General features: G+C 37.9%; 1 protein-coding gene across 1 annotated transcript in view; it reads left to right on the top strand.

Annotated features, from left to right (window-relative positions):
- SLC13A1 (solute carrier family 13 member 1) overlaps positions 1-15,436 on the top strand; it is a 79,264-nt gene that overhangs the window by 30,720 nt on the left and 33,108 nt on the right. Inside the window, exons 7-11 of the mRNA XM_088831803.1 lie at positions 1,160-1,279; positions 6,331-6,429; positions 7,126-7,227; positions 10,312-10,418; positions 14,496-14,605. Of these exons, the coding sequence (XP_088687929.1) occupies positions 1,160-1,279; positions 6,331-6,429; positions 7,126-7,227; positions 10,312-10,418; positions 14,496-14,605 (538 nt within the window). The remainder of the gene's footprint in view (positions 1-1,159; positions 1,280-6,330; positions 6,430-7,125; positions 7,228-10,311; positions 10,419-14,495; positions 14,606-15,436) is intronic.

Genomic DNA, 15,436 nt, shown 5'->3' with positions numbered 1-15,436 from the left:
GCATTTCTTAGGAACCAGGCTAAAATAGCAGTGTCCTAAAATAAATAAATTTGGCTCATGTTGATGTGTGTAGCATGAAACATCTCATTTATTTATATGATTTTTTTTAAGTGGCAAAATATAAAGTGTGATCTAAATAGGAAAAAATACTGAAAATCCAGCATTTCTATTACATTCTCTCTATTTTGTGATTTCTAACATAATAAAAATATATGAATGGTTTTTTTTTATTAATTCTGTATTATTTTCTGTACTTTCCCCATTTCTGACTCTGTGTTACTGCTTCAAGAATAAAAATTAAAGATAACTGTTCCTCGAATTTCCTTTTCCCCACAGTCATAAAATAGATAACTATATGAGAATTTAGACTACATTTCAAAACAATGAATGTGAGGTTACCAAAGAAACTGTGCTTGTACCTCATGTTTTTTGTTGCTACTGTTTTATTATGCGAGCTAGAAAGCTGAAAATAACTAAGAGAGTTAATGGAAAAGTTGATATTTTTCACAGGACTTTTAATTATTTTTATCTGGTCCTGATTTATTCTATTTGAGCCCCAAAGCACTGTCTAATTCTAGGAAGAAAGGTCTAGAATGTGTCTGATAAGATGGTTGTAGTTGCTTTGGGACAGAAGAAACAAGAGGGGAAAACATCTTTGAGGGACAGTGTGGGTCAGATCAGAGTCCCCTCAGAGTCTGGGATGTCAGCTCTCAAGATGAAATAGTAATGGACATATGCAGTTCTCTTAAGTTAATTTTCACCTGTTCCCAGGTCTGCTTGTTTGTCTTTCTTCACTCATGTACTAATGATTTGAATACAAATAACAAAACACACACACCCATGTGTACCCATTTCTTGTGCAAAACCATGAGTATCAGGTACTGTGCTAGGTTCTTTGGCAAGCACTTTCTTAAAGACAGAATAAAGGGAGCAAAAGTCATAACATATCTGCTCTTGTTTTTGAATAACCATGCAGTGACAGGATCAAAAGATGAGGAGCAAAGCTAACTCCTGTATTTAGTAGGGAATACCCCCCCAACACACATCTTCTTTCTTGGCTGCTATCGCAGGAAAGACGGGAAGCACTGCTTCTCAGGGACCATCAGAAACGATTCCACTTGTACTCCTCCCGTGAACACTTTTCTGTATTTTTACACAGGCGCTATCCCAACTGCAATTGCATCAACTTTGGATCATGGTTTATAATGTCCTTCCCGGCTGCCATTGTTATTCTCCTCTTGTCTTGGATCTGGCTTCAGTGGCTTTTCCTAGGATTCAAGTGAGTACATATTCCATGTGAATCAGGTCTTTATTTATTCGTGTCTGGGTTCCATATTCTCAGCCCCTCATCCAGGGCTTTTACACCTATTTCATGCATGCTGCATTTCTGCATTTCTATTCCCCACAAAATTGATATGTATGAACACATGCATTATGGGTACTCTAGAATATCATCTATGGAAGAGAGTTTGTAGACAGAAAGTCTATCTTGGTCTCCTCTGACCCTAAGTCATTAAGATATTAATAAGCCAGAAGGACATATGAAGCTCGTTATGATGAGGACCCAGCCCACCTGTTAAAGCAGAATTTTAAGAAATTTTGCTCCTCTCTTTGGTTTAATGTGTGCATTTCCTCAAGCTATCAAGTCGCTTTAAACTGTAACATTCAGAGCTTCCTGTTTCATCCTAACATTGTAGTAACATTGTCATGCCCTTGAAAAACTGAAACAAAAATGTGAGAGCATGCTCCATGGAAAGAACATTGGATTGAGAATCAGGAGACCAGGGACAAAGTTGTGGCTTCTCACAAGACAGATGAGTGTTCTTTGCAAGTCCTCATCCATTCTCAGTCTCATTATCTTCAACTAAGTAGAATTTAACCGGAAGATCAGCAAGCTCACTTGCAACGCTGTAATGCTAATATGGATGGGCCCTAGTTGAATATAGAGAAATCAAAGTAGGAAACACTGATCAATCAAGAGCCAGAGAATTTGCAGATGTTACCTTGGCTGCGACTGAAGTTAGTGATTCATAAGTACCAATGAGTTACATGACTCAAATGCCTGCCAGCATTTAAAATTATGCAGGATTCTACAGCAAGATCTGAAATGCTGCCTCAGAGATTCAACACATATAACAATACCTATAAAGAAAGGGGAAAGGGCTAACCTTCAGGAATTTTTTCATGAAAAAACAAACCAATTCAACTTCATTTTTTTTTTTTTCCATCATCCTGAGAGGCATTTCCCCAACCAGGGATGGAACCCGCACCCCCTTCAGTGGACGTGCAGATAACCACTGGACCTCCAGGGAAGTCACTCAACTTTATCTTTATAAGGTTTTATTTAAATAACTTCAAGGACCTATGAATGAAACAGCATGTTATCCACTGCAGGGCAGACTGACGTCCACTTTCTGTACTTCCTCTGAGTAGCCAAACACTCCTGTGGAGTCATGTTCCATACCTGTGCTCACATTTCCCAAGCTTTATCATCTAAGGACAGATACTCTTCCCTGTCCATTTCTCTTCCTGGTTTTTCTCCAGAACTTCCAGTTTTGTTAGTAGTGGGGAGATAGTACTGATGGTTTTTTGAACAATCTATTTGTCCAGATTGCGGGAGCAGCGTGAGGCCACGCTCCTGCTGGAGCCAATGGATGGAATGTCACTGCCTATGGCAGGTGGGCATCAGAGGGAAGAGGCCAGCTGCATACTAAATGCCCCTTCCTGGAAATCCAAGCCTTTGGGGGTCTATTCAATTGCGCAGATAACAACACAGGATGCAGGGGACTGGAATCCCAAACCAAAGGAGAAAGCATCTGGTCTCAGACCCCAGCTGTTTTGTTCTTTTTTTGCTACATATAATGACTTTATAAAACATGTAGGCAACCCTTATCATCATTTTGAAGTGGTCCACCACTTAAAAAGGAGAAATTAAGAAGATAATGGGCAGAGGCACTGAAATGTGTTTTTCTGTAAGGAAAAACACCCTGTGAAGTGCATATATTAGCCAAGTCCATAAATCATGATCAGTGGCATGTTGAAACAGTCCCCTTGCTGTCCAGTGTTGGTTACACATGGCACAGATTTATGCTTCAGCTAATTTTTCAGTGTCCTTTTTGATTTGCCAGGGTGTTCACCTCCAGAGGTTTTAGATCGACAAACAGAAATGATCAGCCCCTCCCCTGGTAGGCCACCAGAGAGTCTGATGAGCACATTGGGTGTTAACACAGTTAACTCACCCATTATAAATGACCCCAACCTATTTGGGAAGAGAAGCTCATCTGTCAGTGCCACGGGATTTATTTCAATGGAGAGGCTGATGCATTGTCATATGCTTCATCAGTTCCATTGCGAAGGCATTAACCTTCATTTGTAGCAAAGACGCTTTGGATTTTGACTTAACTATTGATCATCCCCAAGCAAAGTGACAAAGTACATAGGCAGTCTACTGGGTAGAAAACAGTTTCTGAGGAGACTCATCTTTTCTTTAACTCTACTTTTTCTTTTTTTTTTAATTCTACTGATGGCTCTCAAGGCGGTCCACAGATTAGTTTCTTTTAATGGTAGAATTTATATTGTGACAAGAGGAAAAAATTTCAAGACTGGAACTAGTCAATCATTTAATGGAGGCTATAAAAATTAAATATTACTTTTTAAAATCTTAAATGCAACAATGATCATCTAATCATGTTCATTGGGTAGAGGGTACATGTGGGTGATTATGAATATGTAGGATGGATGACTTAAGAATTGAGGAATTTCTGCCCCTACAAAGGTAGTAACATTCCAAACATATCTGAGTAACAGAACTGCAGAAAAATAAATATAACATGTCTTCATGTGACAACTGCCCTCCTCCCACAGTCCTCATCCCATCTACTTTTTCATAAATAGCCATGTTTACCCTCAGCAATTTTATAGAATAATATGTCCTTGCTTCCTTTCTTTTTTTTAAAGTGCTTTATTGAGGTGTGCTTGACATACAAAAGCTGTAGCTACTAAATGTATACAAAACTTACTGTGTTTGGAGATAAGCATACACCCATGAAGCCATCATCAATATCAATGCCATAAACTTATCCATCATTTCCAAAAGCTTCTCCCTACCTCTTTTCCTTTTCCCCCCTCCTTTTGTAATAAAAACTCTTTACATAAGATCAACCCTCTTAGCAAAATTTTAAGTATATTATTGTTGTTGTTCATCATAGTCTCTATTTGTACAGAGATATCTAGAGCTTGGAGGATGGCATGGCAACCCACTCCAGTATTCTTGCCTAGAGAATACCATGGACAGAAGAACTTGGAGGGCTATGGTCCATAGGGTTGCAAAGAGTTGGACACAACTGAAGCAACTTAGCACAGAGGAATCCAGAGCTTACTTATTCTGCATAACTGAAACTTCGTACCCTTTAGCCAATACCTCTGCACTTTCCTCTTATCCTAACCCTTGGAATATACCATGTTACTCTCTACTTCTATGTGTTTAACTATTTTAGAGTCCACATATAAGGAAAATCATGCAGTATTTGCTTTTCTGTGTCTGACATTTTGTTTAGCATAATGTTCTCCAGGCTCATCCATATTGTAGCAAATATCAGTGCTTCGTTCCTTTTCATAACTAAATAATATTCCACTATATATGTGGGGAATAGTTTTTATTCTTCTTCTTATCCATTTGTCCATCCAAGGACATTTGAGTTGTTTCCATATCTCGGCTGTTGTGAATAATGCTGCAATGAACATTTGAATGCAGATATTTCTTAAAAATGTAGATGTCAGTTCCCTTTGGATAAATAGCCACAAGTGCTTTCCATACCAACATTTAACATAATCTAACTGAGCTACTCATACATTCCAAAAGATAATCCATAAGAATCTGGTCAGTTTTCCATTTGTTTCTTCCTCTGGAGGGATATTTTAAAATCAAGATTTAGAGCAATGCTTCACAAAATGCTTTTCAAGGTTTTGAAGACCTTGGACTTCAGGATAGAAGAATTAGTCACAGGAGAAAGGGGTCGCTAAAAGTAAGAAGCTAAAAGAAATAGAGACTGACAGTTACTGTTAGAAGTAAACTGGAAGATTATCTGGATGATGCCATTAGGACATAAGGAGTAAAGAAATGCAAGGAAAAATGTAATAGAAAAATGTTTTATTTCTGAAAATAGACCTAGTTTGGACTCTGTTCAAGATTAGTGTATGTGACTTGTGTGCCTAAAGTATAACTGGAGTTTAGCATGTTGTGTGAAAATTGATGGATCTAACAATCATCTCGTAAGCCTGACAAAGCTACTATAAATTTAATGAGTCAAGTATTTACTGTGTATGCCAGTGTTTAGAATTACTGGTCCCCCCCAAAAAATACATGCTAAAGCCCCCATTCTCCAATAATTCTCACTAGTGAGATAAAACTTTTGTATGAAAATTAAAATCACACTTAAGAAATATATTAAAATATTTAAGTCAGGTATGTAATAAAATATTAAATTAGAGATGAGTGGCACATAGCAAAATTCCAGTGATGCCAAAGGACTTGGAAAAGAAAGAACTTAGCAGATGATGTCATAGAAGGTATGGAATGACAGTTAGGCATCGAAAATTAAGCAAACCAGGAAAAAACAGAAAAGAGGGGAGAGGAAATTCAGAGCGAGAGGTAGAGGTATAGGCAAAAAGCACAGTTTTCTGTTATTAGTGGGGAGCTTTGTATTTTCTTACACTTTCACACACATATCTTCTATAAAGGGAAAATTCTTTGCTTAACAAGCTTAATTATTCTTTTTAAATTAATTCAGCTCAGTTCAGTTCAGTTCAGTCTCTCAGTCGTGTCCGAGTCTTTGTGACCCATGAATCACAGCACGCCAGGCTTCCCTGTCTATCACCAACTCCCAGAGTTCACTCAAACTCATGTCCATCGAGTCGGTGATGCCATTCAGCCATTTCATCTCTGTCATCCCCTTCTCCTCCTGCCCCCAATCCCTCCCAGCATCAGAGTCTTTTCCAGTGAGTCAACTCTTCACATGAGGTGGCCAAAGTATGGGAGTTTCAGCTTCAGCATCAGTCTTTCCAATTAATTAATTTTAATTGGAGGATAATTACCTTACAATATTGTGATGGTTTTTGCCATACATCAACATGATGGGTGTTCATGTGTGACCCTATTCCTGAATCCTCTTCCCATCTCCCTCCCCACTGTATCCTTCTAGATTGTCCCAGAGCATCGGCTTTGGGTGCCCTGCTTCATGCAGCGAACTAGCACTGGTCATCTGTTTTACATATGGTAATATATATGTTTCAATGCTATTCTCTCAAATAATCCCACACTCTTCTTTTTAGCTTCAAGGAGATGTTCCAATGTGGCAAACCCCCAACAGCCAAACAAAAAGCCTGTGCTGCATTTATTAAACAAGAATACCAAAAACTTGGACCAATAAGGTAAGATACACATGCGCATAGACACAAACACACAGAGGGATGCCGCTTATACTGCAAGTATTTGTTTAAAGACAAATGTGTGCATAATTGTCTATAGTCTATTTATTACACTTGATAAGGGCCCCAAGTGTTCTAACCTTTATAAATATAACTCCACATGATAAAATACAGGCCATGTCTAGCTTAAACTTACCAGGTAGAAGGACAAGAAACTGAAAGGCCCACTGAGGGGCAAAGCCCCCTTTTAACTGCAGATTCTCTTAAATAATTGATACATCCGGTTTTTACAGTGTTTGCGTTCTCCCTGACAACAGTTCAGGGAGCTTCTACAAATGTTCTGACTGAGGAAATAAACCAGTCCATTCTAAAGGAGATCAATCCTGGGTGTTCATTGGAAGGATTGATGCTAAAGCTGAAACTGCAATACTTTGGCCACCTCATGCGACACGTTGACTCACTGGAAAAGACTCTGATGCTGGGAAAGGTTGGGGGCGGGAGGAGAAGGGGACGACAGAGAATGAGATGGCTGGATGGCATCACCGACTCTGTAGACATGAGTTTGAGTGAACTCCGGGAGTTGGTGATAGACAGGGAGGCCTGGCGTGCTGTGATTCATGGGGTCACAGAGAGTCGGACATGACTGAGCGACTGAACTGAACTGAGAAAATAAATGAAAGGATTGGAATTTTCCCACAGATATCAAGAAATTGTGACCTTAGTCCTCTTCATTGTAATGGCCCTGCTGTGGTTCAGCCGAGATCCTGGATTTGTTTCTGGTTGGTCTGCACTTTTTTCAGAGTAAGCATTACGTGTTATATTTGTCACCTCCTGTTTTATACTCTTGCTTTTCTCCTAAGTGGTTCCTATAACGCTGAAAGACTGTATGAGATTTGCTTTTCTTCCTTTCCATTGAAAAGATTTTAAAATTCTAATCTTTTCGGGAAAAAAACAGTGATAAAAATGAAATTTAGGGTAAGGCAACAAGCCTGGGAATGAAACTGCCCTGGAACTAAAGATAAGGCTTCTTTAGACAAGACTATTTTCCTCCTTATAAAATTAGAAGAATGATTTGCAGGAAAGCCATGTTTTAAGATGGTCAGGAATATAGACCTTGGAGTCACACTGCTTCGGTTCTGTTCTTGGCTCTTCCATTTCCTCTGGGCAAGTCACTTAGCTCTCAGTTTCTCCATCTGTAAGCTGGGGCTAATAATAGCACTGAGAATAGTGCTGTACTCTTCCCACAAGAAGTGCAATACAAGTGTGTATGACGTGCACTGAATACCACTCAGTGCTTCTCAATAATCTGATATAAATTCATATTCTGTGATTTTTGCCAACCTGTTTTTTTTCTATGAAGGGTTATTTAGTTCATATTTTGTTTTTTCCTCTGTTGATGTCCATTTTTATATTATTTCCCTATAAATCTATCCCTGCCCCTATTTTATAAGTAAGGTATTCCCATAAGCAAGAAGACTGACTTTACAAGCTACTGTTAGAAGCTGGGTCAGAGTTAACTTTATCTGTCAGTGATTTATATCCCAGCAGACACTGCTGAGTCATGTGAAGTGAGGGGGAAGATTGTAGAATAATTTGCTAAATTAAGGACCATCCTACATGTCCATATAAATACCTTGGTTTGAGATTCACGTTTCCAAATCTGTCTTTCACTGAAGTCCTCTGTATCCTAAATTCAGCAGATCTCTGATTTGAACTTCCTGTCTCACATCCCCCCACAAAAATCCATGTAGTGGGGGTAGAAACTAAAAACGTCTGAGTCAAATCTATTCTGCCCACATGGATTGAAGAAATTCTTGCATCAGAGCCTTCTGGTTATATAGGTATTGCCAACATTTTTTTAAAGCCTCCAAGTGTGCTTGCCAATTCCTGGTGAGCACACAAGTGCAACAATGCAGTGTGGTGCATGTTTTCAAGGATCATCTGCAGCTTCATGGACTTTTTCTTTCCATTAGGGTGAAAACTTTTCATTTCAAGAAGTCTAAACAAAAGGCAATATCCAATCACTTATACAAGCTGTTCATAGCAAACTGTTGTTTAATAGTTTGATTTAAACTTTATGGTTTTGTAATAAGACCTAGACCAACAGAAAAAATAATTCTTCCTCCTTTTAAAAATGCCACTCCTATTATTCTAGGTGGGGAGAGTCCTAAACCCCAATGTGTAAAAACCAAATGAATTCAGACAATGGCTAATAAAAACAAGGCAGAAACCCAAATAGGAAATTTAATATAATCAGTTTTAATTCTCCTCCTTATGGGAGGAAAATGTAACGCAGATGTTTTGTCTGTAGCAGGAAAACAGTGAATTTGCTTTGAGGAAGCACCCATGTTATCTTGAATTATGAGAGAAAACAATAAGAAAAGAAAAAAAGCTTTGAAAGAGGAAGGAATTTTCATATATACATCTAATTGACAATTATGTTTTAAAATTGCCAGAGCAAATAAAATTTACCTAAGCTTAATATTTTGTAATATTGAGACAACCTTAGTTCATAATAAACTAAATATAAAATGATAAAAAGTCTTTTAAAGAGCAGTTATTTCTGTATTTATGGCTTGATTTTATATGAAGTATATATACTCTAGAGTATATTTGTAATGTAGAGAGTTTAGACATTTAGAGTTTCCAAAGCTAGTATGATAAATCAAGATTTATTGCTACCACCTCATGTTTTCATTCCATCTGTTTGAACCTGGAAAGATTTCAATATGTCTTTTCATATAAAACAAAGTCAGATTACATGATGCCTGACCTAATTTGGCAAAAATCCAACAAAAATTATAATTGAAATAAAAGAAATAAGTAACTATAACATAATAAATATTGGTTACATTTTTTGAATAAATTATACCAAGGCAGCATTTAATTACACAATGAAAGAAAATCTATATTTAGGGAAAAAAGACTGCTTTATAAAATTGTCAGATTGAATAAAATAATGGATTTCTTTGATTACCTAGATTGTTCAAGTAAATTACAGGAATAAAGAGCCTCTTTACTATGTGTGCATTCCTGAGTTACAAGGTAGTAAAATAATCTTAGGGTACACACTTTACTTTTCAAAGATTCACTAATTAATATGCTGATTTTAAAACTCATTTTTAATTATTTCTTCCTGTTTCATTCATATCTGGTCTCCAGATGCTTCTTAATTGTTGGGGATTCTGTAAACCTGTCTTACTTGCAGGAATGGCCTGGTATTTCTAAGACCCCATCTGTTTCTGAATAACTCTTAATTTGTACAGTGATCATCTATGAGCATCTCAAAGCCATTCTGATAGTTAATATTCTTGATTGAGTTTCATAGGGTACAAAGCTTCAAATGAGTCGATTTCATTGGTATGGTATGGCCAGGGCCTATAAACACAGAAGCAGATGTTCTATCTTAGAAAAACAGATCAATTCCTTTTCACAATTTACAAAAGAGTTTTAAAAGACTCTGGAAATATCCATGCCTTGCCACAATTCAATAGTAGCCTTTTATAGACAATTATGTAGGACTTGGCCTATTGTTTCAACCTCAATGCTTTGTCAATATGATTAAAAGAAATAATCCAGAGAAGAAATTGTTTACCAGATCTGTCAGCTTTACCTGAAAGAGAACTTTTGGCCTAGAATATCAATATGTGTAAACCTGATTTTTAAAAATAAGGAGACCTATGAAAATAATGGGGATGTGGTCTAAGATTTTCATTTTCATTGTTTCCTTTTTTGGTTGTGAATTCATAGATTTAAGAGCAGATTATCCATAATAAATAGCCAATGCCACCACTCCTACTTCTATGCTGTTAGCATAATCAGTTGGTGCTTAATTCATACAAATCCTTGATGGCATTTTTTAATGTACACACTTATCTTTTTTAGGTATCCCGGTTTTGCTACAGATTCAACTGTTGCTTTACTTATAGGACTCCTGTTCTTTCTTATCCCAGCTAAGAGACTGACCAAAACTACACCTACAGGAGACACTGGTTGAGTATTATTTATAATTCTTAATGAATTTGAGAGAAGACCAAAAGTACAAAATTCCCTTGGTTTCAGTTAACACTGTAGAACAGAAGGAATGGACATGAACACAGCTGCTGGTTTACATCTCCTGTTTACACACTGCAAACCCTGTTCAGGCTGCACACTTCCTCTCATATGAAGGACCATCTTACTTTGTAGAAGCTAGATTTCTTTACACAACATGGTTAGCTAGAATTCTACTATGTGTGATACTATTTGGTCAATCATAACTCATTGTCCTGGTCATAATCAGAATTAATCTTCAGTTCAGTTCAGTTCAGTCGCTCAGTCGTGTCCGACTCTTTGCGACTCCATGAATCAAAGTACGCCAGGCCTCCCTGTCCATCACCAACTCCCGGATTTCACTCAAACTCACCTCCATCGAGTCGGTGATGCCATCCAGCCATCTCATTCTCTGTCATCCCCTTCACTTCCTGCCCCCAATCCCTCCCAGCATCAGAGTCTTTTCCAGTGAGTCAACTCGTCGCATGAGGTGGCCAAAGTATTGGAGTTTCAGCTTTAGCATCAGTCCTTCCAATGAACACCCAGGACTGATCTTTAGAATGGACTGGGTGGATCTCCTTGCAGTCCAAGGGACTCTCAAGAGTCTTCTCCAGCACCACAGTTCAAAAGCATCAATTCTTCGGCGATCAGCTTTCTTCACAGTCCAACTCTCACATCCATACATGACCACGGGAAAAACCATAGCCTTGACTAGACGGACCTTGGTTGGCAAAGTAATGTCTCTGCTTTTTAAAATGTTATCTAGGTTGGTCATAACTTTCCTTCCAAGGAGTAAGTGCCTTTTAATTTCCTGGCTGCAATCAGCATCCGCAATGATTTTGGAGCCCAAAAAATAAAGTCTGACACTGTTTCCACTGTTTCCCTATCTATTTCCAAAGAAGTGATGGGACCAGATGCCATGATCTTTGTTTTCTGAATGTTGAGCTTCAAGCCAACCTTTTCACTCTCCTCTTTCACTTCCATCAAGAGGCTTTTGAGTTCCTCTTCACTTTCTGCCATAAGGGTGGTGTCATCTGCATATCTGAGGTTATTGATATTTCTCCCGGCAATCTTGATTCCAGCTTGTGCTTCTTCCAGCCCAGTGTTCCTCATGATGTACTCTGCATAGAAGTTAAATAACTAAGGTGACAATATACAACCTTGATGTACACCTTTTCCTATTTGGAACTAGTCTGTTGTTCCATGTCCAGTTCTAACTGTTGCTTCCTGACCTGCATACAGGTTTCTCAAGAGGCAGGTCAGGTGGCCTGGTATTCCCATCTCTTTCAGAATTTTCCACAGTTTGTTGTGATCCATGGAGTCAAAGGATTTGGCATAGTCAATGAAGCAGAAATAGATGTTTTTCTGGAACTCTCTTGCTTTCTCCATGATCCAGCAGATTTTGGCTATTTGATCTCTGGTTCCTCTGCGTTTGCTAAAACCAGCTAGAACATCTGGAAGTTCATGGTTCATGTATTGCTGAAGCCTGGCTTGGAGAATTTTGACCATGACTTTACTAGCGTGTGAGATGAGTGCAATTGTGCGGTGGTTTGAGCATTCTTTGGCATTGCCTTTCTTTGGGATTGGAATGAAGACTGACCTCTTCCAGTCCTGTGGCCAGCGCTGAGTTTTCCAAATCTGCTGGCATATTGAGTGCAGCACTTTCACAGCATCATCTTTCAGGATTTGAAATAGCTCAACTGGAACTCCATCACCTCCACTAGCTTTGTTCGTAGTGATGCTTTCTAAGGCCCACTTGACTTCACATTCCAAGATGTCTGGCTCTAGGTCAGTGATCACACCATTGTGATTATCTTGGTTGTGAAGATTTTTTTTACAGTTCTGTGTATTCTTGCCACATCTTCTTTATATCTTCTGCTTCTGTTAGGTCCATATGATTTCTGTCCTTTATTGAGCCCATCTTTGCATGTAATGTTCCCTTTGTATCTCTAATTTTCTTGAAGAGATCTCTTGTCTTTCCTATTCTGTTGTTTTCCTCGATTTCTTTGCATTGCTCGCTGAGGAAGGCTTTCTTATATCTCCTTGCTATTCTTTGGAACTCTGCATTCAGATGCTTATATTACTATTGACAAACACAGTAACAAGAACTTGGAATGTATACTTCAAGATGAGCCTTCGGTAATAAATGCTGAGGATCTAAAAATGGGAAGAGTTTCAAGGGAAGAGTATTTACAGTCTCATAGTAGCCTTGGGGAAAATGCAAATAAACCCCACACTTATCCATAACCTGGTGTCACAGAAGAAAGAAACCATATTCAATGGGAGATTTCATGGTCTTCATTACACATGGACAAGAAAATGTGTCTCCTTATTTGAATATAAATACACACATACTTCTTCTCATCCATGCCTATGCTTTGTACTAACACAGCATGTTTTGGGTAGTCAAATTCCTGTGTTGTCAATATGGGAAGATGGTTTAAAATTATTTGGAAATAGGCTGGTAGAATTGTGGGGTTTTGTTGTTTATTCATTCATTATTTATTGATTTATTTGCTGGGATGGAACTGGTTGCCATGCAGCTGGACTGGCCCACTTGACTACTTGAGTCAGAATAGATGAGTGACTGATGAGTCAGATTTCCAGGACATGATATAGGGTAGAAATAAATGCCTTTTGTCCTTCACTTGACACTAGCATATCTCAAATGCATTATAAGAAGGTTGTGTAATATAGAGCAGAGACTCCTTTGAGACCCTGAGGCCCCTGAGGCCCTAAGGGCTTGCAGTAGTGTGTTCTTCATGGCTTAACTTCTCTGACCCCTACTTCTGAGTCCTCCTCTCAGAAAGAGCTTTGCCCTCTCCACCGTCCTCTCTCTTCTCATTCTTTAACTCCTCTTCTCCCTGATAAACTGATTCACATTAGGTTTTAAAATGCAAGATAAGACATAAAACGGACCTCCCAGGTGACTCAGTCTAAAGAATCCACCTGCCAATGCAGGAGACACGGGTTTGATCCCTGACTTGGGAAGATCACCTGGAATAGGAAATGTCAATCCACTCCAGTATTCTTGCCAGGGAAATCCCATGGACAGAGAGAGGAGCCTTGTGGGCTACAATCCATAGGGGTACAAAAGAGTCAGACATGACTTAGCAACTAAACAACAAGAAGACATAAAACATTCAGTTTTATATGAAAAGAACAGTCAGAGATGTTAGTGTTTAATAGGATATATGGTCTTAATTCGAGCAGGAAATGCCAAAGTTTCCATCAACAATGAGAGTTGGTTTAGTTTAATTTTGTGGGAAGGAAACAGGAAGAGAACTTCTTAGTAATCTTAAAAGCTTACCATGTAGAAGGTTGCCTGATATACACAAAAGTTAAATGGGCATAAAATCCATGTTCATGGATGACATCATTTCTAAGCAAATCAATGGAGTTATCAGAACCCAAATATTAAAAGAAATCCTTGTGATTATTGCTTTATGAACACTGTATTTTTTTAAAGTAATTAATTTATTTTTTATTGGAGGCAAATTATTTTACAATATTATATTGGTACACTTTAAAGGTTTCCTGAATAATAAGAAAATTATTAAATCTGAACTTTGAATTATTTTAAACTGAAATTCTGGTGAATCTATCATGACCCTCCTCATGATTTGAAAAAAATAAAATATTCAAATAAATATGAGTGAATGATAATTATAATGTTCCACAGATGCTGTTGTATCAATGGTGGATTGCAGATAGCCCAATGCACTTGTTACTCATGGTAGGCAAAGATGTTAGTGTAATGAATGAATGAATAGTATTATATATGATGTTATCATTTATCTAATTTTTTTCTATAATAAAATGCAAAGGAGTTTTCCAAGATATGGCATCTTTCTTTTTTTATAATATAATGTTCCACCTAGCCCAGGTAGAAATTACTCTAAGTCCAGATCAAGTTTCCTATATAAGAATAATACAGAAATATTGAAAACTTTTTATAAGATGGCTATTTAAGATAATAAGAAACATCACATTGTAATATTTAAGCAATGTTTAACTGTAGGACTTCTGTTTTTCAGTTGCTTTTGATTACTCTCCACTGATTACTTGGAAAGAATTCCAGTCATTCATGCCCTGGGATATAGCCATTCTTGTTGGTGGAGGGTTTGCCTTGGCAGATGGCTGTGAGGTAATACTCTGTGTCTAAGATACTTAGCAGTTAACTAAGCTATTCAAAAGAAGGGCACAAGGACAGTCAAGCTTTTGGAATGCTCAACTTCATTCTATCATTGTAATGATGCAGATTTCAGTAGCCAAGAAGTAACTATACCACACAGGTGAGGTGAGTCCAGTGTTCAAGAATTTCTGTTAGCATAAATCATCATTTTTATGATGTCCCAGCATATCAAAGGAAAAATAAATATAATTCTTAATCCATGAAATAGGATTAGAAGAGAAGCTTAATAAGAAAAATAACATATAAAAGTCACTTATACAGAGACTCCTTTAAAACATTGTTTTTTGTTTATACCCTTACCTTATCTCATAATGAATTTAAGTAGCTCTCAGATTTCTCTGCAATTATGTGCTATGCTAAGTTGCTTCAGTCATGACTCTTTGCGACCCTATGGACTGTAGCCTGCCAGACTCCTCTCTCCATGGGATTCTCTAGGCAAGAATACTGAAGTATAACATGGTCCTAACATTTCCAAAGAAGAATGAGAAACAATAGAACTGCATTATATTACTTGTTACATATTAAATGCATTAAAATTACTTCATATATGCTTATTCAATGAAGTCCAGAAAGAATTTCACATTGCCATGTTTAATACTTATTATGTCTAATTTTAGGAGGGCTTCCCTGGTGGCTCAGCTGGTAAAGAGTCCGCCTGCAATGCAGGAGACCCTGGTTCAATTCCTGGGTTTGGAAGATACGAGGGAGAAGGGATAGGCTACTCACTCCAGTATTCTTGGGCTTCCTTGGTGTCTCAGCTGGTGAAGAATCTGCCTGCAGTGT

Source organism: Moschus berezovskii, chromosome 3 (genome assembly GCF_049115385.1).
Source record: "Moschus berezovskii isolate FMDL1 chromosome 3, NW_MosBer_1.0, whole genome shotgun sequence".
Classification (NCBI taxonomy): domain Eukaryota; kingdom Metazoa; phylum Chordata; class Mammalia; order Artiodactyla; family Moschidae; genus Moschus; species Moschus berezovskii.
This window is presented reverse-complemented; position numbering and strand designations above follow the sequence as displayed.